Genomic DNA, 24,805 nt, shown 5'->3' with positions numbered 1-24,805 from the left:
ATTGACATGAGAGTATCATTATTGTATTCTCCTAATGAAAACGAAAATAATGATCTATAAATGTGTACTATATGACATACGATTTTGAACATATATATACTGTGTATTGTGTGCCTTTGCCCCTTTCCTGATTTGTCCTGAATGATCTTTTGTCATCTTTTTGAGAAACCAGTCCTTGTGAGAGAATTTAGTGTACCATCGTATGAATTTTTTATTTATTCTGTTTTAACTTTATTTGAATTCCGTTCAATGTGATTTCTTTCCTTTATTCTTAGCTTAAGAGTGACCGCAAGAGTGTACACAGAATTACAAATACAAAGCAGTGACTGAAAAATTAAAACTAAGGAACATTTAATGACCATATAAAAGTAAACATTTCTGGATGTTTTACATTCACTGTAATTAAAAAAAACTGCCATACTGTGTAGATCAGCTTCCTCAAGTAGTAAGGCTTATAACACATTGGTTTAGCAATTAAAGCACATTTCTGGTTATTAGAGCGCACAGCTTCTTTTATTTGGCCTTTCCCAATGCTGTACGTGGTAAGTAGTTTCCACATTATTTAATTTTTTGTTGATACCTTTCTCCAAAGCATCCTCTAAATAGAAATACTACCACTGCTCAGATGTTTCTGTCCTGTGAGCACAAACAAGGAGGTTAATTGGCTAACATCAATGTGACACAAGACACCAGTCGTGGGACTCGAATCCGTAGCCTTATGTTAAAGTACAGCAATGCACTACAATGCCTCACCAATAGGCCACACTGTCTTGCTAGTTTTATATATTATGGCTAGAGTAGATATTCTGTAAATGTGTTCACTTATTTGTCAGCCAAAAAAAAAAATCCCATAATACTCGAAGTAAAAATGGTCAGGAAGTGGTATTTGCTTAAATTTAAGTGTATTTCTACCTTGTTTTCATGGTTTATGATAGTTTATTTATTCAATGTTTAAAATCAAACTTAGCACATTTTAAGTAAAGTTAAAGCTAACTGGGTAAAGGTTACATTTTGATAGATGACACTATGATGGAGTATGCTGGGGTGGTACTGTGGTGTCGTGGCCTGAACTCTTAAAGTGCATCATCCTGGGTAGACCTGTGGCCAAGTGAGTTGTTTGTGGAGTTTTCACAACCTCTTTTGCTCAGGTAGGTTCTGCTATGGCTTCTCCAGTTTCCTCTGCCAGTCAGTGGTACGTTCAGGTATCTTTGCTTTCATATTTGTGGTACATCTTTTCTGACCCTAACATCACACTTCAGATTTCATTCTAAGTGGATTCATGCAAAGCTTATCTCATCTGTGTGGCTGGCTGGTGAAAGGAAATGGGTGTCTTTCTGTTGGTTTTAAACTCATTTCTGGTTCTTCATTTGTGTGTTGTCATTAACAGTTAAGACTGTAAGGAAAAGCAAACAATATGAGCTCCCCTGCAAAAATACACATTCTCCTAAAGTAAGGGTCTTTAGAGAAGTGTACAAATATTTAAACAAAATTCTATACGGGGAAAACGAGGTGAAAACCCACAGAGCACACCAAAGCAAGTAAAGGGAAATTTACAATTCATCAGTTATGTTTGCTTCTTAATGCATAAAGCAAAATACACAAGCTAGACCCAACAGTATTGGTTTGAGATCATGATATCCTTGGAAATACTATGCCATGGTTCAGTCAAAATCATGGTTAGAAAAACCATATTGGGATTATGCATCATCTAGGAACAACGGGCAAGACAGGCAAGGGGAAGATATGGTACTACATTTTAAGGTGATATTCAGACTGAAAAGATTGTCACAAAAGAGCACAACATGTCTGAATGACTGTGGGTAAGCAAATAAAGGAGGTGTCTATATTAGTGATTGGATGAACAAGATGCCGTCACATTTTGATATTTCACACAATAACATCCAGTTGCAGTAAAAAGTCCAGAGTTGCTTGAATTTCAGCATTAATTACTCTTAACAATGTGATCTTCATACATACTTTAGGCTAATAACGTCTCTAAAAACTAACTGGAGTGTAGTCAAGTTTGTCACAATATAGGAAACACCCATGTGACAAACAAAATGTGGGATCAATGGCGATTTTATTTATTTTTATTTAAATCATTTTATTGAATGCATTAAAATCAAGCAGCATTCCATACAAGCAAATCAAATTTTAATTGATGGCGGTTTTAGCTTTCTGAGCATTAAGTGGCAAAGTCCTCCAGAAAGTGTCAAAGAAGTAAGTTGGCCTCACCTTTTCTTTTAATAAAGACAGAGTAAAATAAACCAACATTGAGATCACTGTTGCTTAACGGATGAAGAACTTGGTTAAGTTTAAGATTGTTTACATTTTTTTTTTTTTAGAATCTACAAATGCCGGTGGCATGTTATAAAAATTCTGGTTGAAGGGGACATGAGACCTGATGATCACTGTTCTATGAGATGACTTGTCACATGAGAATGTCAGATTACATGACTAGGGTATGACTTTCCAGCACAGCTTTGCATTCTCAAAGTATGACGAGCTCAGCCTTTTTTATGACAGCAAATAACATGCAGCCTGCTTGTACCAGCACTGTATGAATGCTTTCCAGGATGGTGAGCTGAACAATAATCTTGATACATTTGTTTGTGGTCTGTAAAACATGAGACATCAGACAGGCAAGCTTTCCTTCTGTTTGCGAGGTCTAAAACACTTGTGTCCCTTATTCCTTGTAACTGTCTAATATGCATTGTCTTTCTAGCTGATTATTCATTTGTTCTCAACTGTTGCACACAGAGAGACCACCCATACAACTTAAGGCAAAGTTTTGTTGATGTAAATCACAGAATGAGTTGTTGGGTTTATCAGACTACACCACTGGCAGCAATGGGAGTGCTCTTTGACTACCTCTGTGCTGCATTTACATGCATTGTACTTCCGGATGAGCATTCATTGTTGATCAGCTATCATACACACAGAGCCCATCTCTTCGACTAAAGACAAAATCAAGTCTGTTTTATTTTGTTGTGGAAAATTGCGGACTACTTGGAGTGAGTCACTGGATACCTTGTACTAGATCCCTGGGAGCGGGCCACTGACTTCCTCTGAGTCTCTAAGGTTATATAAATGAATGCTACAAAGTCATCAAATATGACCTGACCTTCAGGGATTTAGATTTTTAAGTTTTTAGGCAGTATGCCGAAAATATTTGGAAAAAGCAAATGAAAGGTTACGTTGCAAAATCTTTGTAATATGCTCAGAATATATAATGCATTTGGAAGAGCACACTTGGAATACATTGTGTAGTTCAGATTACCATGCTTTAGGAAAAGACATAGCAGCTCTTGAAAGTGTGCAGAGAAGAGCAATCGGCTATTTTGTGGGGTTAAAGTGCCCACGAAAAGCACTTGAACCTCTGAGGTTCTACTGGTGGACAAGTTAATGGTGGAAATGCCTCAACTTTTAGCATTGATGCACTGACCTATTCAACATTCACTCAGCGTGTAGTTCACAGGATATCCTAGCTATCTTTTTAGCAGGGACCTGCATAACTAAATTTGTCATAAAAGACAGGGGGTGCCACTGAGCCACAAATCCCCAGAACACACCACACTAAACAGTCCCAGGTATAATAAAGTTTTTTTTTTTTTGTTTTTTTTTGGTACTATCTATCATTACAGAAAATGCCTTCTTATACAGACCAGTTCCACAGCATTTCAATGAACAATCCTACTTTTTCTCTTCCAGGTGAGCTTTGCCCTCTGCCTGCCAACTCCAGCTCCCCAGAGGAGGCTGAATGTTTTGCTTTTATTGCAAACCCAGGAATACTTCTAGTAGCGGGGCGTAGCCCAACGGACGTCTTCTGAAACAGGGAGTCCTTCTCCCTGCAGTGCCCTCTGGTGATACCCAAGGACCCCAACAGTGTTGTCTCTCAGGACTAAGATTCCGATTAACCCCTGCAGGTATCCTTACTGGATCCACGCCATTGTAGCACTGCCATCTCTTATACTGTCGACTAATTTATCCCTTTGCCTGGGATGTTGATTCAGCCCCATCCCAGCCAGGGTATGCCTCCTTCCCTATTGTCCTTCCATTATGGGGTCCCAGCTGGGAATGGGTCCTGCATTGCATTCACAACAGATAAGCTCAAATACAAAGCAAGAATATTTCAACACTGGCCGAGACCGGCTATCTGGACGAGACATCACTGTATGTATTTACTAAAGAATGGATTACCTGCTGCTAACTACAGTGGATCTTAAGTCAGTACACATTTTTTGAAGTTTCAGGTTTTTCATCCATCCATCCATTTTCCAACCCGCTGAATCCGAACACAGGGTCACAGGGGTCTGTTGGAGCCAATCCCAGCCAACACAGGGCACAAGGCAGGAACCAATCCCGGGCAGGGTGCCAACCCACCACAGGACACATACAAACACACACACACACACTAGGGCCAATTTAGAATCGCCAATCCACCTAACCTGCATGTCTTTGGACTGTGGGAGGAAACCCACGCAGACACTGGGAGAACATGCAAACTCCACGCAGGGAGGACCCGGGAAGCAAACCCGTAGTGCTAGCACTGCGCCACCGTGCTACCCCAGGTTTTTCATGTAATATCCAAAATAAACACAAGCCATGTCTGACCTTTTTTCATCTTTAATAAGATATTATGAACAAACATACCAAAGAGAAAAACAATGTGGGGAAATGTAAGTAATGATGATTTGTATTGGATGAAGATTTAAATACACATTTTGTTAGAAGTGTTGGACAAAAAGGAAGCAGTTTTTTGGTTTCCTATCGTACTGTATATCCATGTAGAGCGTTTTCATATTTAACTGCTTAACTCAAAAGTCGTGGCTTTCAGATTACAGATACAAGTGCAGTCTGATCCAACCAAGATATACAGATGATGATAAATGTGGTGACTACTGAACAGTAGGAGACTGCTGTTATCAACAAATGTGTATCGAGTGGTTTTTGTGATCACTGATTTAAAAGAAGCTCATTTTATAAACTGAATAAAAAAGAAGTGTTATTTAAGCATTTTGCATTTAAAGGTACAGCAAGTTTAAGTTTTATAAACTGCGTCCTATTCCACATACAATAAACATTCAAGGGTCACTTTAATTTGCCAGAAGGAGCAAAGATCCACAGTTAAATATATTGCATTTAGTGTGCGTTTATATGTAGATTTTGTGTCAGGTTGCCATTTTAAGGTGCATTCACATATAATGTGAAAAGCATCTGCTGCCATCATCCTATCTGTCTGTCCACATGAAACAAGTTGGATCCCAGCAGGGTGATTTTGTTTAAATGTGGCACACTCATCATTGAAAGAAATTTGTTAGAAAAGGAAGGAAGTAGGAAGTAAAATGTGAGGTTTAAATATACAATGGGAGGTCTGAAAATCAAAAGTCCACCTTATGAGAAGGATTTAGGAGTCGTAGTGGACTCGATGCTATCAACTGCCAGACAGTGTTCAGAAGCCATTAAGAAGGCTAACGGAGTGTCAGGTTATATAGCGCCTTGATGTGTGGAGCACAAGTCCAAGGAGGTGATGCTAATGCTTTATAACACACATTGGTGAGGCCTCATGTGGAACCCTGTGTGCAGTTCTGGTCTCCAGGCTACAAAAATAAAAAATATAGCAGAGCAAGAAATAGTCCAGAGAAGAGCAACTGGGCTGATCCCAGGGCTGAGCCTTTTTAGTTTGAATCAAAAGAAGATTAAGAGGAGACCTGATTGAAGCTTTTAAAATTATGAAGAGAATGAGTCAAGTAAATCGAGACTGTGACTTTAAAATGAGTTCATCAAGAACACGGGGACACAGTTGGAGACTTCATACAAACATTAGGAAGTTTTTCTTAGCACAGAGATCTATAGACACTTGGAATAAATGACCAAGTATTGTGATGGACGGGTAGGACTTTAGGGACTTTCAAAAGTCAACTTGACTGAATTAAGTGGCTAGGACTGGCGCGCTTTGTTGGGCTGAATGGCCAGTTCTCATTCAGATTGTTCTAGTGTTGTTCTAAAAAGGTGTATTTCCATTGAAATATCTCAGATTGAGTGCACACTACACATTTTTGAAATTTCAGAAACTTTCCTTGAAATGTACTGGTGACTTTCCAAACTCTTTAGCATTAAAACTGAGAATAGTTCTGAATGACTTCAATTACCAATTAGTGTGCTGTTTGAAAGTCATCTTGAGAAAGGTGGCTTCCACTTAATAAATGTTGGAGATTTCTATGTTTTACTCATCCACCAGCCAGAAAAACGGGGGAATGTCTTTGGCTGTGTGAACTTTTGTTCCAGCAGCTCGCTTCTCCTGCTCCTTGAAATTGTAGAGGGTTTGTTACATTATGTTTAAGACCATAAAAAAAAAAAAAAATGTAATTAACTTGTGTAAAATGAATGAAAAAGGAAATGAGCTGCCAATCTGTGGTTTGGTGACCAATAATGCATTCAGTCACTAAATGTGTCTGCAGGATTTCCATTACATTAAAAACAACTTCATTGCTGTATTATCTATAGATTATAATGACTAAGTATTTCTCTGACACTGGTTCATTAGCCAAGCAACACAATGAACTGCTATCCATCATGGACAATTGCTGTCAACTGTTTTCCCTTTAGACTGCAGCAGAGATTCATCGTGCATATGCCCGTGACATGCAGGACAAGCACTGGGCATTATGATGTGGGGTCCTTTCAGCTACGGTGCAGGTTCATGTCTGGTCTTTGCAATTGTACACCCAGTTTCTTTCAAACACTGCATGTACTGACAGCTCAGACAGTGGTGTGACTGTATCATTTTTGCCATGCTATATACTGCACATAAAACAACATGTTTAAAACGGGTAAGGTATTGTGTCAAATGTGTGAGTCCAGTTTAAGTTAAAAATGAAATGCTAGAAGGCCTAAGGTTTGTAAACCTATGAACAGAATAGCAATAAGCCTGTGACTAACATCATGTTAAAGTTATTTTTATCTAATATTACAATTTAGAATTAATTTGGTGCTTTTTCTTATTGCAGGTGAATTCCGAATTCTACACAGGCTGGTTAGACCATTGGGGTGAAGCCCACTCAGTTGTCAGCAAAGACGTCGTCGCCAAATCTCTGAATGAAATCCTGCTGCATGGAGCCAATGTTAACTTGTAAGAAGTTTGACCCATGACTTGTTTTTCTTTGTTTTTTTATAATGTTTAGACTGTTTTGTGGTTGCACATAGTATCAGCGCTGTGGTTGAGGTTTACAGATTACAAGAAAAAGGCTTCACATTCCATATTGTTTACAGTATTACACTCAAAATATAAAAACACTGCTATGTGCACAGACTAAGAACAAGATTTACAGATTAAATCGATCTTTGCTTTCTGGTTTTTTTTTTTTGTTTTTGTTTTTTTTTCCCGGTTATTGTCATTTCATGGTTAAGGTATTGAGTTTCTGGCCAGTAGTGAGATAAATGTACCCTGAAATGTTAAGTAGCTGCCATTTATAATCATTCTGGTGTGTATTCAGACCAAGGTGTCTGTATATTTATTTATTTACTTACCTACATGCTTATCTACCTATTTATGTATTTTATTTATTTAAAGAGCTTCTGTAAAAAGCTCAATTTCCCCCATGGACAAATAAAGGTCTATCTAAATTTTAAGTCATGATATGAGGTTTTTTAATCTAAATACTGTTTTTTTTGGGTTTTTTTTAGGTATATGTTTATAGGAGGAACAAACTTCGGTTATTGGAATGGTGAGGTTTTTTTTTTTCTTTCATTTACCTGTTTTGAAGTACTGTAAGGCACTATGTAAATAAAATGTATTATTATTTTTTGTTTATTATCATTATTATTATATGTTATCTTATATTTGAACATCAGCTGCCCTTTATATGTGTAGCAGAGCTGTTTATAACGGGGATAATACAAATTCATTGGACTCTAGTAATAATTGGTTTATAATTGGACAGTTTGTTTAACCACTTTTATGTTAAAATGTGACAGAGGTATAGACACAACGCTGAAATTCTGTGCTTATAATTTTAAACTCTTATGCATAGTATGCAGTGCAGTGCCTCTACTCAGAAGGCATAAGAGTAACTCGCTGCCTCGCAGTAAGGAGATCAGGGGTTCGCATCCGGGGTCCTCCCTGCAAAACGCTTTGAGTAGTGAGTAAAGAGCTGCATAAATGTCGAGAAATGTAAGGCTACAGCATGAAGCTCAAAAAACTGGCAAGGCGGCTCCAAGTTAACAAGTCGGAAGAAGAATGAAGTATGGGGCTACAGCCTGAAGCTGAGAGAAAGCGACTCCATCGCCAAAGTGAAACTCGCTTGGCTGCTGATAAGCAAAGGGGGCGAGCACGTCCGCAAAACGAAACCACCGACAATTTCAGTAGTTTCTAGGAGCCCGGGGTTTTTACAGCACGAGCCTACACAGCTAGTATAGAGATATTTTAATATAAAATATAATCTACTGTCTTACAGTGTCAATTGCTATTATAACTGTAGATTTTTTTTTTTTTTCTGTTTAGGTGCAAATTCACCATTTGCTTCCCAACCCACAAGCTATGATTATGATTCTCCTCTTACTGAAGCAGGGGATCTGACTGAAAAATATTTTGCCATACGTGAGGTTATTAAAATGGTATGCTGTCTTTTTGGGTTTTTGTTTTAATATAGCTTGAGATTAATTAAATCTAACTGCTAGCATAAAGAATCTGCTGGCGTTTCTTCCCTTAATTAAGAGAGTTCTAACCATATTGTTTTTCTGTTTTGTGCTTTGCTGTATTATACTTTTTTTTTTTTTTTTTTTTAACTGTGTTGTTTTATTGTGTTCTTGGTTTGTCTTGTTTTATAGCTGTGGAAATTGAAGTGAAACTTAGAATATTATTTTTTTAAACAGTTTCATCAAGAGGAGGTGCAAATAGTACAGTGGGCAACAATTGAGCAGCCGATTTAACACCAATTTATGTCAATCCTAAAATATCTGCTTTTTCATAATGATGGGAAGTAATAATTGCAAAAAAATACTACCAAGCCAGTCCAGTCCAATAAAATTTTGATTTACTTGAATAGTAATATTCACACTTGGCGAAAATCTCTGCATTGTAAAATGACAACAGTACTGATTATTAAAGTAACCTGTCTGTTAAGCATCATGAAGCTTATCATTAAGAAAGTAATTTGTTTAAAACTTGAAGAATCTGTGGCCCATTAGCCCCAGGACTGGAGATGCCTGTCCACGATATGTTAACCCTGACTTACCATTCGTTTTCTGACCCTGCTTCTTCCAGTACACAGTGCTGGACAGGAAAAGTAGGTCCCAGTTAAGAACAATCCCTTAAAAAGTTTTCAAAATGAAAGCTTACTGTGTTTTGTAGTCAATTTTAGTCATCACTGTCTCTTGTGTTGTATGCCAACAGTATATTAATAGTATAAATATCAGTATAGGTCTCTGTGTATGTACAGTAAGCTCTTATATATGTACAATTATACATTTTTAAGCTATTGTGGTCATTGGTGGTGATACTGTTTTACTTGGTGAGAGGTTTTTTAATGATTCTTTTAGCCCCATACATTATTTTTGAAATATGAATTATATCCAGGGCTAAATAAAACTGCTTAATTCAAAATACACATATTATACAAGCATATATTTTGTACATGGACATATTTTCTATAGAAAAGAAAGAAAACGTCTCCATTGTGTGACAATAGCCTGAGATCAGTTAAGAAAGCTTAAATATTCATGTAAGAATTTCACTGTGCTCTACACATGTGACAATAAGTTTAAGCCTGAGCCATGGTGATAGGTATCTACATTCAGTGTAGCTGTAGTTGTCAGTTTTATCCAGCAGAAGGCACTCCCTACCTCTTTGGAAATTTAGTTCTTTAAATATGCTGGTCAACACAGAACAAAAACATTACTTTTTTTATACTGATGGCGTATACCGCAAGATTATAAAGTTTTCAAATGGTCCATTTCATGGTCACTGAGGACAAGAACTTTACCCAGCTTCATCAAGCTTCATCAAGCACAAGGCAGGATCAGCTCTGAATGGGACTCCAGTCCATCACGGGGCCCCACTTACTCAAACATCCACAGTCACACAAAGCCATTTTGAAATTGCTGAGTAACCAGACAATCACATCTCTGGACAAAACCCATGCAAACAATGGGGTAAGGTCGAAACTCCACACGGACTCGCCAGGCACAGAATTCAGACCCAAGAAGGAGGATCAAGGATGGAGTAGCTCTAACCAGTGTAATAACACACCATCTCAGCTGAAAGAAGCTGAAAATAGTGAAATGAAAAATATGTCATGAAGATCAGATCATCAAATGAATTCATTCATTAATAAACTTTCAACCTTACCCCAGGGTGTACTCTCCGTGTTACGGTTTTGCTATTGTTTTTTTCCATAATTCACAAACTGAGTAATGATACTTGTCAAAGTGAATATATATATTTTATTGGTATAAATATCCGTTTCTGTTTTATTTTTAAAAAATCTGTAATTATTCCACCACAGTGGGCAGGCGCCCTGGCCGGGGATTATTTCCTGCCTTGCGCCCAGTGTTGGCTAGGATTGGCTCCAGCAGACCCCCGTGACCCTGTAGTTAGGATATAGCTGGTTGGATGATGGATGGATGGATGTTATTATTCCATGGATTTATTTCTAGAATCGTCCAACATGCCTAACCCTGGTGAAATTTGATTTCTTGTGAGACTGTTTTTTGCTTTGACTTTGCATGTTTTCCTTCTGCTTACGTGATTTTTGCCTGGACATTCAGATTTCTTCCTGCAGCTTAAAGACATTCCTTGAGGTTTACTGACATTCCTAAATTGCCCAGTCTTTAATTGTCTACACATGCTATTTAGTGGATTACTGTCCTGTCTGATCCAAGCTCCTGCACCATATGCATTGCTGTGGCTCAATGCCACCAGTCCATTGAAAAAGTGAGCATTAAAATAGATTTTCTGTTGGAAACGTCTTTGATCGAGAGCCCCTGAATTGGCTCATCTTCACATGTAATAATAAACGGCCAGGTGAGAGGCCTAAAAAGCTCGCTGTTGACTGCAAATCCACAAAGTGGACTGAATTCACAAGACAACTTAATGTTTTTAAACCAATCAAGTTTCCATCACAAAATACATAAAGAAAAAGAAACAATTTTATGACAACTTTTTGAAACTAAAAAATAAATGTATTTGTTCTCAGTTTCCACTGTGTACGTTTAGATCAAAAGACAACATTTCAAAGAGGCTGCTGTGGTAACTTGGTTACTTGCAATTGAAACCAGCAATCACCTTTATAATGAACATTTTTTAAAGACCCAAGCTTATGTTCTCAGTTTTACTTCCTGTTATTGCCAGTGGTTAAGGAACCCCTGGACTATACTTTAAAATAAATATCAAAGAAAAGTGTACATGAAGTTTTTAAGTAAAATCATATTATAGTTAAAACAAAAGAGCCATAACAACATCAAATAAACAAGTAAAATACGTGTGTTGCCATAAAGCAACGCAGAACACAATTAATCCATGCTTAGTTTGCAGTAATTTATTCAGAATGTGAGTTAGGTTCTTTTGTTTGATTCATTTCACTTTACCTTCCACAGTTCAAAGATGTCCCTCAGGGTCCAGTACCTCCATCAACACCCAAGTTTTCCTATGGAGCTGTTCAAATGAAGAAGGTAAGTCCAACTCTATGGACACAGAATTACTTTCTGACAGAAATATTAGGGGATATCATTGAGTCTGTTTAAATGTGCTCTAAAATAGGTAATTTTAAAACTGGCTATATTTACTTAATATGCGCTGCACAGTTTCAGGCGTTACAAAAATGTGTATGCAGCCCCCTTATACACGTTGATAATAATACATTTTATTTTATAGCATCTTTCTCATGCTTAAGGCACATTGCAGAGTTTCAGAAAGAACAGCAGGGTATATGTAATATTAAATGGAAATATTTTCTGCATAGAACGCTACAATAGATAAATGTAGGCCATACAAAGCATTAAATAGAATAGAGCAACATTTATTTATATAGCACATTTTCATACACAATGTAGCTCAAAGTGATTTACATGATGAAGAAATCAGAAATAAAAGACAAAGTAAGAATTAGAATAAGACAACACTAATTAACATAGAATAAGAGTAAGGTCCGATGGCCAGGGAGGACAGAAAAAAAAACTCCAGATGGCTGAAGAGAAAAAATAAAATCTGCAGGGGGTCTGAGGCCACGAGACCTCCCTGTCCCCTCTGGACATTCTAACTATTATCAATGAAACGGTTCTCTTGAAAGGACTTGATGATAATGGTCATGTAGACTTCTGGCTTTCAATCCATCAATGTAGGACATCACGGTGCTATAAGACAATAAATCCGGGTAAAATACTAAATTCAAAATTTGAAGAAAAGTCTGAACAAATAACATAATTAGTGATATATATATATTTTAAATCTCTTCAGTGTAAAAATTTGTAACTTGATGAGTTATAATAAATCATATATATCAGGGGTGTCGCAGTGCCAATCCCATAGGGCTACAGCTGCTGTAGGTTTACCTTCCTGCCACCGTCTTAATCAGTGACCAAAATCTGCTGCTAATTACAAATAACTTTTCCTTTAATTTAAATTGACTTGCTATTTAAGACTTGGACTCCTTAATTGTTTTTTTTTTCCTTAATTAGCAGCCAAACAATAATGAGATACAAAATGAGACCAAACCCGACCAGCTAACCTGCGTCCATCATACAATATTTGAAAATAAAGAAAGTTGAAGCTCTCAGTAGTATTGATTGGCTGAGGTGTAAAAACATTTTGACAGTGCTCTTTAAAAAAACTAATATCAACAGTTTTGGGAATATCTGGTTAGACAATGAGAGCACCAACGTAGCAGTGGAATTCTGTACATGTGTTTAATTAACAACAAGAATCTGTTTCTAATTAAGAAAATGGTTGGAGATTGATGCCTGAACTTAGCTGGTTATGTGTTGGCTCACTTCACATCTCATTTCTGTTTGGCCTGCCATTTAAGCAATAAAGAAGCAGTCCAGTGGGCTTAGTGTTAAAACGCAAGGAAATTAAAATGACACTTAAAGAAGAGAATTACCAGCAGAAATTGGTCACTAATTAAGAATGTGGCAGGAAAGAAAACCTGCAGCCACTGTAGCCCTCCAGAATCAGAGTTGAACACCCCAGATATGTACTGTGTACTAGCAAATGAAACTCTGGTAGCAATGAGAGTGCTTTCAAAAAGATGGAATGGGACGGCATATATTGAAATGTTTGGTGAAAAGATCATTGACTAAAAAGATTACAAATGTAGAAGTGTTGTACAGAGCTGGAATGACTCGGGAATTGCTAGAAGTGATTGTGAAAAGAAAAATTGGAGGAATTAGTTTTGCCTGGAAGGATAGAGAGCAAATGGGCACAGGGTCATCCACGATTAACATTTCTTGGCTGGCTACAATGTGTAACTGGAATGAAGACACTTGACGTATTAAGGAATGTCAAATACAGAAATCAGAAAGAAGCAATAGCTGCCGCCCAAGTCAGGATTCTGACGCGGCACTATGAATGAATGGTAGCAATGAATGCAAGGGCTGACGCGTCGTCCATTGCATTCAAAAATCAATAATATGCATTATTTTTACTGCTGTTACTACCTTTGCTTATATATTTCTGGTTATAGGAACAATTTTTACACATATTCCCAGAAAATGTATTAAAAAAAAACTACTACTGCTACTACTTCTCTTATCCAAAATGAGTGATACTGCTAGCCATCTACCCTATTTTAGACAGTGACTTTGCTTGCCTTGCGCTTTTTAGACATGCATCTTTGCCTGTTAGCTTATGTAAGAAGACCCCTGGTTTATGGCCAAATATAAAATAAGACATACATGTTGTATAAAAAGCCTTTGGAAAACTCTAACTTGCCATACCAAGAGGGTCTCTCTTTCTGCCTCCAGACCTCCTCGAGCAAGCTTTGCCATCTTCCATCGACTCTGGCTCTCAGAACAGTGGCAGCAGACCCGTTTTATGTAATTCACAGGAGTACTTCCGGTGTCCTGTAGGATTGGTCCAGAAGCACTTCCGGATAAGGTGGTAGCCCAATGACGTAGGGCTTAGGAGTCCCTGCAGCAGCCCCTGGTGACACCCCCAGAACCCAACAGGACTGAGCCACCAAACTCCAATTCCCAGCATGCCCTGTGGGAATCCATGGAGCCATATCAACCCAGTGTGGCTTCCACCTAGTGTTCCGGGAGAGATAATGCTCTCTGTCCCCCAGTCCTGCTACTTCAGAGGTGTCACTGCCGGGCAAAGGCTCCAGCTGTCCGTCACACGGCCCCTCCCTCAGCTGAGCCACGTGGGGCAAAACATCCCATCCTGAGAATGTTGGCCAGTCCATGGCTCTGCCTCACAATGCACAACCACCAAGTTGACATGTAGATGCTGTGGTGCTGTTGCATTCCTGCGTCCTCTTGCCACTTGCAGGCAACATCCCCAGCCATGTTCTAGCCAGTGGCATTCATAGCAAAGCTGCTCCCTTTCTGGCACCTGCGGGATCGAAAGGAGGACGGCTCATCTCCCTTGTGGAGTGATGCCCTCCAACGTACGTGGGCGTGTGAGCTTATGCATTGTCTTGGTAGGAGATCCAGTCCTTTTTCCACTGATCTCCTTACTGCTTTGGGGTATAATGACAGTGTGAGGCAAAGAGAGCTTTAGACTTGTGTGCGACTGGCACTGGCACTGGTTTGCTCTGGAACTGGACTGACCAGACGTTGGCACCAACAAGTTGCCCTTTGATCTTTCTCCCTTACCACTGGGCAGTCGATCATCACTCCTGTGTCCACTGTTGCTCCTCCAGCTACTCGCCATCCTCCAGATATTACATCTTGAGAAAATTTGCTCAGATTTCCCTTTTTATTTATGGAACAGGAGGCACTTATCTGTACCGCCGAATCTACCTTTGAGGAGAGTCCCTCGCTGACCTTCCTTAGGTAGTCCTTCTCTGTCTTCTGGGTCACCTAGGCCGACCTCTCCAGATTCTCGACCGTCCACCTTAGCAGATCGACCAACTGCAACAAAGAATGTGTGAACTGAGCAGGCTTTCCAGCTCTGGTATGCCCACAACACAGTTATTCGTTTCTCCACCCAACGGCCTTGAGCCATTAAGCCTGCACCTCATTTGCACATCCTCTGTCAGGTGTTCTGCGGGCTTGGGAGGGGCCCTCTGCCTGTCCAGCTGGTTCTGCCTCTACTAACTTACCTTCAGGACTCTGGCACGTTTTTTCCAAGCCTTTACATGCTTCAGGGACAGCTATTTCAAGCATTCACTGTCCCCTCTCCCCTTTGTGGAATTCTGTCTGTTGGATAAGGCTCCAGGCACCTTGAGGGTCACCTGTCACTCCACACTTCTCCTGGGTCCTTCTGAGTGGACACATGACCCTTCTGGGTGAACAACAGGGTGAGGTCTTCTCTACTTGAGCCATTCAAGCTCACACTGCCATTGTTGTAGACAGGGATACTCTTCATCTGGGTAATCTCCATCTAGGAGCTATGCGCATGAAACACTCATATTAAAATCCCAAGGAATATCGGCCCTGATGCTTCCCGTATCGGCATCCTTGCTGTGGATGAATCCATACGACTGCCAGTTCACGGCCTGCCTCAACCTTGTCTTTCCCATCAGGAGGAGAGCTGTGTTTTGTGCATCCTGCACAGGCTCTGGGTGTGTGTGATTGCGCTGCTGTGTCGGGTTTTGCCAAAAGATCTTAAATGCAGGTTCCTGCCATGCAGAAGGCTAGGAATCCTGCCGACTGCGCCACATTGTGGTGTGCAGGGGGTGCTTTGGCTTCCTAAACTCCAGACACAGACAGACATAGGCACAAGGCAGGGTTTTATTTTGTGGGAAATGCTATTCAAACGTTTCCCAAAACACAGAAAATAAACAGATATACAGCACTCTTCTCATCTTTTTCTCCGTCTCTCTTTCTGCTTCCATCCATCCTCCAGCAAGGCCCCTTTTATGTAATCCCTGGGAGTACTTCCAGTGTCCCATAAGACTGGTCCGGAAGCACTTCTAGGTAGGGAGCCTGATGACGTTGGACTCAGGAGTCCCTGCAGCATCCTCTGGTAGCACCCAAGAACCGAACAGGGCTGGACAACCAAACTCCAATTCCCAGCATGCCATACCCATGGTGGTATAGCAACCCAGGGTGGTTGCCACCTAGTGATCCAGGAGAGATAATGCCCTGAACACACTCTGTCCCCAAGTCCTTCCACTTCAGAGGCGTCCCAGCTGGGTAAGGGTGCATCTGTCTGTTGCACTACTCATCACTCTAGACACTTTCCTCCGTGTGTACATCTACTGTATCTGTCTAACACAGGCTAACCATGCAATGATTTTTTTACTCTTTTATTCCCCTCTTTTGGAAGATTTAATTTTCCTCTTTTATTCATCTGCACTGGATCAGATTTTGAACATGTATAAACCATTTTTCTTTAGCTTGCCACACATGTCTAATACCTAAGGCAGATAATAGTCAGTTCTCAAACATGTGGAAGCTGTCAGAATTTCTAAACAATTTATTTAAATACCTCAATCATCTGTTCAAGTGGCCATTAAGTTTTTGTAATGTGTGCAAATTTATCTGAAATAGAAAAAAATGCTCATTTTTTGGCTTGATGTAATTTAAAATCTACAAATAGCCTGGTCGATGAGATAAATAAAGCTACCCATTGATTTCACATGTCCTTTAAATCATTTCTTTCAGTAATTACCCAGTTCTGGATGTATTGAGCTTGAATATCCATTAAAAAGTTAACACCAGACTCACATTGGTAAATTTGTGGGAGAACATGGCTTATTATTAACTGAATTACTGGGCAACATTTCTAATTTACTTTCATGCAATTACACAAATAAATGCTAAAACGTATGCAAAATTTCTCAACATAGTAGTCACGTTGTTCCTTTTTACTTATTTAAAGTAGACACTTATCTATAGAATGTGCATAGAGTAGTGTTTATGATGGTGCAAACCTTCTTACTGAAGGATTGTCTTGAAAGAAAAAGACATTGCATTGTATTTGCTGTTTTTATTATAAGAATTTGCTTGCAAAGTGAATTGCAGTTTGAAACCTGAAATCAATGAAACTTTTTCCCTTTCTTGTAAACTCTGTACAGTGCAGATTTGCTTTCAGAAATGTCTGCATGAAATATTATTGCTAAAGTTTCTTTTTTGCAAATGGTGAACAGGTGCAGAGAGGCTTAAAAACCCACAAGGTTCCTATGATAATGTGGTTAAACTGGAAAAGATCAAGCTGCACGAAATATTTGCATGTTGTATTTGTTACTTTTGTTTAGCGGCTCTGGCTAACACTTGGATGGGATTTGACAACAATAATTGATGTTATGGTGTAAAGTTAAAATCATTGAAAGCTGTGAAGTGTTATACTTGTTTGAATTTTTAACCATATTATTTTGATGAAGGTGTAAGATAACCTGTTTGGTGTGTTGAACCTCAACAGTCTTTTCCATATTCAAAAAGAAGCAGCTTGTTTATGTGAAGAAATATTTTGTCATTAAGGTTTTTTTTTTTTTTCTTTCTTCAAAAAATCCCTTCCCAATAACTTTTTTTTTTATTTGTATCTTTTTAACTCTCTCTTTCTTTAATGCAGTTCCATTCTGCTGACAGATCTTACTTGCATTCTTTTAAGACCTGTATCTCGGTAACTTTGCTAGCTTTCTTGCACACTGCAGTGGCAGAGATACTTTATCCTGTGGGTTTGTGGTAACAGCGTAGTATTTAAAGTCTCATAGCTATTGTGGTCCTGAAACTAACAAGCCTCCGAGAGCACGTCTCTTGTTTTGCATTAACAGAAAATGGTAGTAGGCAGCAACTTAAAGTGGTGCTCGGTAAGCATGAATGAGGTGAAAATAAGTTTACCTATTCAAAGAGTCCTGGAGATGTACAGGTCAGTGCATGTGGACACAAATAACTGGAACAATTAACCAAGGTGATAAAAACCTATAGCCTCTTTTCACTAAGATTAAAACTGTGCAATTAAATGAGTAAGGTATGTTATAGCGTAGCAGCCCTGCTCTGGATATTACCTTGATTGAAAAGGAAGCTAGCAGCCACAGCTCTTGTAAGTAGCATTTCGGGGATATCCCCTTAGTGATTTTGGAGAAGTAATGGCCTGGTCGGGGGACTTGTAGATTCCCCTGCATCTCCTCGACATAAACAGGCAGACCACTGATAACAGCCTGGAAACCCTATAGGAGCATAACGGCTCTTTTAAGAGAGGCTCCCAGTAAAATGGCACATATTGTCTGAGCTGTAAAATTTGTGTTAGTGATTTTTAATACAGCCCTGATTACCCTTCACTTATATACAGAATAACATACAGTTAACAGAATGCCAACCATAGACGGGAATTCAGTTCCTAAAATTCCTCTGTACATTTTCTTTAACTTAATGTGGCACAGTGGATCACTACAATTTCATTAGTTTTGTAGCTGTTGAATATGCTTTTCAAGAATAATATTTTTATTAAAAGCATATTTTATACATTTATATATTACAAATTGCAATTTATCTTAAATATTTATGTAATTATAATGATAACCAAATAGATGCTAATAAAGTATACTTTTGAAATCAATAATTATTATATTAAAAAACATTTAAATAATGTTTAGAGAAACGTAAAACCATTATCTATTCATTGCACACATGATGATGTGTCAGAGTCATTAGTTTGTCATTTTTATAGTAGCTATAGCCAGGTGACATTGTAAGGGAAAGACAGATCCAAGTGACAATAAACCTTTTGGGGCCAGCGTTCTTCAGTAGTTCAATAATATAAAGCATTTTGATCATGGCCAAATGGCCGCCCAGCCCATCCTTGACAACTCTACATTATTCAAGCCACAATCTTTTGTGAACTCATGGAGGCGTCATAATGTTTGAGTCACTTCAGAAGTGTTGTCCTTCGATTGGCTCACAATGCTGCAGGAGGATCCTGAGAAAGAAAGAGAAGTGATTTCAATATGTAAAAATTAGAAGAAAAAAAATTCTAACAGTAGCTAATCATCATCATTTTTCAGGCTTACCCAGGTTGGACAGTTGTCCCCACAGATCATCTTCCTCCACTCTCTACTCTCCAGGGCGTCCTTTGGTGAGAGACCCGTTCTCATGTCATCCACTACCTCCAGCAATGTCCTCTTTGACCTCCATCTTGGTCTCGTCTCCTGCATCTCTAACACAGGGCCTCTTTACAGAATCATCCTCCGCTACTGTAGTCTGTTTCTCTCCATACCAAGTCTTTCCCACAAGTCTGTATTCATCTACCTCTCACTCCATGACGCTTCATACCTGCAACTGATTATTCTGATCTCTGTTTTTTACACTTTTGCTTCGTTTTCCATCTATGAAGCACATTTTACTTCCATATACTGTACCATACTTCTCCTCGCACAACTTTCATAAACATTTCCCTTCAATGACAGAGAAGTGTGTAGAAGTCAGAATGGAGAGAAGCTCCCAGAATTTCTTCCATCACTGCCCTGCCCTAAACCACCTCCTGTACGCAGGATGACCCCTATGTAGCAGAACAGTCCCACATTACCCAAAAGCAACTCCATTGCCAATATGTAAATGTATACTTGCTAAATCAGTATTATGCACCTGATGTTCTACATACAAGAGCTAATAATAGTTGGAAAAATGCAAAGCTGAGAAACTGAAATGTTCTTTAGCGCTCGCTTGATCTATTTGTGTTTGTAAAACATTGAAGACCAGTGGTGGTTTAAAATGAAAAGCAACCTCCCCAGTGCCTTTTTGCTTGTGGGTATGTCGAGAAGGCAGCCCCTGAAGATCACAGAGAATAAAAGATACAGAGAGAGGCTTTCTGAATTATTATGAAGGACTAAGACTGGAGGTATTTACTGGTACTTGAGCAGAGCAGATGTTTCTATACACCTCAGAAGTGATTGTGTATCTGCTGTCAGCAGTTCTACCATCAAAGAGGTGAAGTGTGTCAGAACCTGTGGCAGCCATACATGCCCAAGCCATAACACCGCCATCATCATGTTTAACAGAAGAGGTGGTCTGCTTTGGATCTTGGGCAGTTTCTTTTCGTCTCCACACTGCTCTTGCTATCCCTCTGCTCAGGTTCATCTTTGTCTTGTCTGTCCATAAGACCTTTTTCCAGACTTCTACAGGATCTTTGAAGCCCTTTTCACAAACTGTATGGCCATCCTGTTTTTGTGATTTGTGGCCTCTGCTTCTGTTCATGAAGTCTTCTGCAGATAGTCATCTCTGACACATCCACATCAGCCTCCTGAAGATTGTTTCTGTTGTGTCACACAGGTGTTTGGTGCTTTTTCTTTACCAGTGTGATGATTCTTCTGTCATAGCAGTGGCAGTCTTCGTGACCTAGCAGTCCCTTTGTGATTTCTGAGTTCACCAGTGCATTCTTTCTTCTTAATGAATGATTAATGAGTTGATTTAAGTCATCCTACAGTTTTGCCGATGCCTCTTTTTCAGTCTCATAATGGCTTCTTTGACTTTCATTGGCACAGCTTTTGTGCTCTTGTTGAAGAATAAAACAACTACAGACTCCAAAGGGTAGAATCAAGCCGAGGTATCTTATGAGGCAATGGATCCCACCTGAGTGGTCACAAACATCTCTGACGTCAACTGTCCCAAACAGTATGGTGCCCTGAAATGGCGGACCATGCAGAAAAGAGTGTTCAAATCCCCTTAAATAAAAGTCAGCAATGTGGTCTTTAATCAAGTCTGAATCATTTGATTTGTAATTTTAAACAATGGAGCTGAGAGGTAAATTAAGGAAAAATGTGTCTCAATGTTTGTCCCTAAACAATATAAAGGACATTGTACATCTGCAGTTTTTAACCTTATCTTGTCTTCAGTGTCATCAGACTCAGATGATTTAAAACGGATTCATCATTAGTAATCTGGTATGTACGATGTACCTTTATAAAATAGCAAGTGTTACCTGAGCAAAAAATGGTATTCACAGGGGTCTTGTTGAAGTTGTGGTGGTTGCTGTCCTTTATGTTATCCAAATGATGGAGCTGAAAGTTATGCTAAACATACGGTGCATGTGCCCAAAAAAGAGTCGTCTTATGACTTTATGCTGTAGGAAGTAAGTAAAAAAAAATCAAGTTAAATGGCATTGAATCTGGCTTTTATGTAAGTAACATATAAATGTTAATGTTTTGGGCACATGCACCGTTCAGATCTAAACACTAGCGTGGAGAGTCACTCGCATACTGAAGAGTCTATAGCTGCAGGTGGAAGCTGCCGTCGCTGTACTTTGTATATAAAAGCCAGATCGAATGTTATTTACCTTCATTTATTTACTTACTTCCCCTACGATAAAGTCAGAAGTAGACTGCAGAGCTTCCCGTGTGCATATACAAAGTACAGCGATATGAAAAGAGCGACATGCATTCTTTCTCCGATGTAGAACCCTCGTCATCATCTGAGTCCACCTCTGTTATAGGACGTCTTTATGTGAAAGCAGCAGTGTCGGATCGTGGGGTGTGTGAACGTGACTGAGAGAATAAAACTGAATTAAAAAAAAAAAACAAGGCTAATCTTTACAAGTACCATAAATTTACACTGGCTGTTACAGACTCAAATCAAATGTATGTTTTTATTCTAAAGTAGTAAGAATAAGAGCAGCTCACTTCTCAAAGCGGAGTCGTCCGGGGTCAAACCCGTGAAGTTTTTATTACCAGTCAACAGTTGTTACCATTGCGCCACCAAAGCAGTCGTATCAAAAGGGTGTCAATGTTGCACCCTAACGTGGGTTTTTTTCTGCAGATATATTCTTGAATGTATTTGTACCTTTTGTGAAAGTGTTTATTTGGTATTTGGACTTCAGGCTTAGCACATTATACGTTTCATGTCTACATTTTGTTAATTATTTACTAAAACATGAAAAACTTTTCTGTTTTAACGATGTGTTTACATAGATTGTTGTAGACATGTAACACACATGAAATGCATGTGTTCCAAATAACGATATATTTACGAAAAAGATATATTTATAAAAGGTGTAATTTTTCTTGACTTGTCACTCTATACAACTCTAAGCAACTGACACACAGGTAAACAGACTTGAGCTGAGAAAACTGTGCGTCGGTAGGGGGATGTGATAGCAGGCTGCTTATCGACACATTTACAAGACAAAAGACACTGACGGAGAGGTGCAAAGGGATTTAAGGTTGGACAGATTTACAAGTTTTTTTCATAGGCTTTGGTAATTCTAGTGTTAAATGTAAAATAAGAGAAAAGCCGCAATATCTATTAATTTCTAGCATTGGGAACTCAGAGATTTATTTGACCTCCCCATTAATAATGATAATAAAAATAATAATAAGTTACATTTATTGAGTGCCTTTCACAAACCCAAGGTCGCTTTACATACAGAGTAAAAAAAATAAAAATAAAAAATTACACAAATGACAAAAGTTTGTAGAAGAGGAAAGTTTTCTGTTGAGATTTAAAAGTGCAGAAAGAGGAGCAATCTCAGAGAGACTGAGGAAGACAGTTCCAGAGTTGAGGGGCTATAGCACTAAAGGACCTGCCCCCTGGGTGGAGAGTCTGGTGCGTGGGACAGTAAGGAGATTAATGCTTGAGGACATGAGAGAGCGACAGAGTGTAAGGGCAAAGGTTATGTAGGGCTTTGAAGGTGAGGAGCAGAATCTTGAATTTAATCCTTGATGGAACCAACCGGTAACCAGTGAAGCTGAGAGAGAATAGGGGAGATGTGAGCAGAACGCTTTGTGTGGGTGAGAACTCTGGTTGCAGAGTTCTGAATGTACTGTAGCTTCTGTATAGATTTTGAAGGGAGGCCAATGAAGAGGGAATTACAGTAATCAATACGAGACATCATGAAACAATGAACCAGAGTTTGAACATCGTTAAAGGACAGAAATGGACGGAGGCGGGCAATGTTATGGAGATGATAGAATGAAATGGAAGATTTTAGGTGTCTCCTGCCAGAATGAGTGGAGCAGTACTGATATAATGCTTGATAACACAATTTACAAATGAAGAAATTAATTAGTAAAACACAATTTAAAAATGGTGGAAAATCTAAGAACTCGGTTTTTGTCTATTTTTTTGTTTCTTGTCTAGTGCATTGACTACTTTCATAAGAAGTCTTTTAATATATCATCATAAACTTTTGGTTTGTTCATTGGATTTATGTAAATTGCCTTTTAAATCGCCACCACATAAAAAAAACAACTGCATGGGCACCCCAATCAACCACACTGCATCCCTCTCACTTACGATTGGATCTTACCTTGTGCTTCCATGACCCTAAACTAGATCAGCAGATTAGAAGTGGTATGGCTGTGTGGATGGATAGAATAATATGTAAGAAAGCAGATACAACTTAAGTTACTATATATATATATATATATATATATATATATATATATATATATATATATATACACACTCACCTAAAGTATTATTAGGAACACCTGTTCAATTTCTCATTAATGCAATTATCTAATCAACCAATCACATGGCAGTTGCTTTAATGCATTTAGGGTGTGGTCCTGGTCAAGACAATCTCCTGAACTCCAAACTGAATGTCAGAATGGGAAAGAAAGGTGATTTAAGCAATTTTGAGCGTGGCATGGTTGTTGGTGCCAGACGGGCGGTCTGAGTATTTCACAATCTGCTCAGTTACTGGGATTTTCACGCACAACCATTTCTAGGGTTTACAAAGAATGATGTGAAAAGGGAAAAACATCCAGTATGCGGCAGTCCTGTGGGCGAAAATGCCTTGTTGATGCTAGAGGTCAGAGGAGAATGGGCCGACTGATTCAAGCTGATAGAAGAGCAACTTTGACTGAAATAACCACTTGTTATAACCGAGGTATGCAGCAAAGCATTTGTGAAGCCACAACACGCACAACCTTGAGGCGGATGGGCTACAACAGCAGAAGACCCCACCGGGTACCACTCATCTCCACTACAAATAGGAAAAAGAGGCTACAATTTGCACAAGCTCACCAAAATTGGACAGTTGAAGACTGGAAAAATGTTGCCTGGTGTGATGAGTCTCGATTTCTGTTGAGACATTCAAATGGTAGAGTCAGAATTTGGCGTAAACAGAATGAGAACATGGATCCATCATGCCTTGTTACCACTGTGCAGGCTGGTGGTGGTGGTGTAATGGTGTGGGGATGTTTTCTTGGCACACTTTAGGCCCCTTAGTGCCAATTGGGCATCGTTTAAATGCCACGGGCTACCTGAGCATTGTTTCTGACCATGTCCATCCCTTCATGACCACCATGTACCCATCCTCTGATGGCTACTTCCAGCAGGATAATGCACCAAGTCACAAAGCTCGAATCATTTCAAATTGGTTTCTTGAACATGACAATGAGTTCACTCTACTAAAATGGCCCCCACAGTCACCAGATCTCAACCCAATAGAGCATCTTTGGGATGTGGTGGAGCAGGAGCTTCGTGCCCTGGATGTGCATCCCACAAATCTCCATCAACTGCAAGATGCTATCCTATCAATATGGGCCAACATTTCTAAAGAATGCTTTCAGCACCTTGTTGAATCAATGCCACGTAGAATTAAGGCAGTTCTGAAGGCGAAAGGGGGTCAGACACTGTATTAGTATGGTGGTCCTAATAATCCTTTAGGTGAGTGTGTGTATATATATATATATATATATATATATATATATATATATATATATATATATGTATGTATATATATATATATATATATGTATGTATG

The 24,805-nt window shown here is 39.0% G+C and overlaps 1 protein-coding gene across 2 annotated transcripts in view; it reads left to right on the top strand.

Moving 5' to 3' along the window:
- glb1 (galactosidase, beta 1) overlaps nt 1-24,805 on the top strand; it is a 119,618-nt gene that overhangs the window by 54,216 nt on the left and 40,597 nt on the right. For both annotated transcript variants that reach the window (XR_005630797.1, XM_039737706.1), the window contains exons 8-11: nt 7,011-7,132; nt 7,687-7,727; nt 8,504-8,616; nt 11,596-11,670. Coding sequence is in view for 1 of the 2 variants with exons in the window: in XM_039737706.1 (XP_039593640.1) it covers nt 7,011-7,132; nt 7,687-7,727; nt 8,504-8,616; nt 11,596-11,670 (351 nt within the window). In the remaining variant the exon portion in view is untranslated. The remainder of the gene's footprint in view (nt 1-7,010; nt 7,133-7,686; nt 7,728-8,503; nt 8,617-11,595; nt 11,671-24,805) is intronic.

This window comes from Polypterus senegalus, chromosome 15, assembly GCF_016835505.1.
Source record: "Polypterus senegalus isolate Bchr_013 chromosome 15, ASM1683550v1, whole genome shotgun sequence".
NCBI classification, from domain to species: domain Eukaryota; kingdom Metazoa; phylum Chordata; class Cladistia; order Polypteriformes; family Polypteridae; genus Polypterus; species Polypterus senegalus.
Note: the sequence above shows the minus strand (reverse complement) of the source record. Positions and strands in the feature narration are given on the sequence as shown.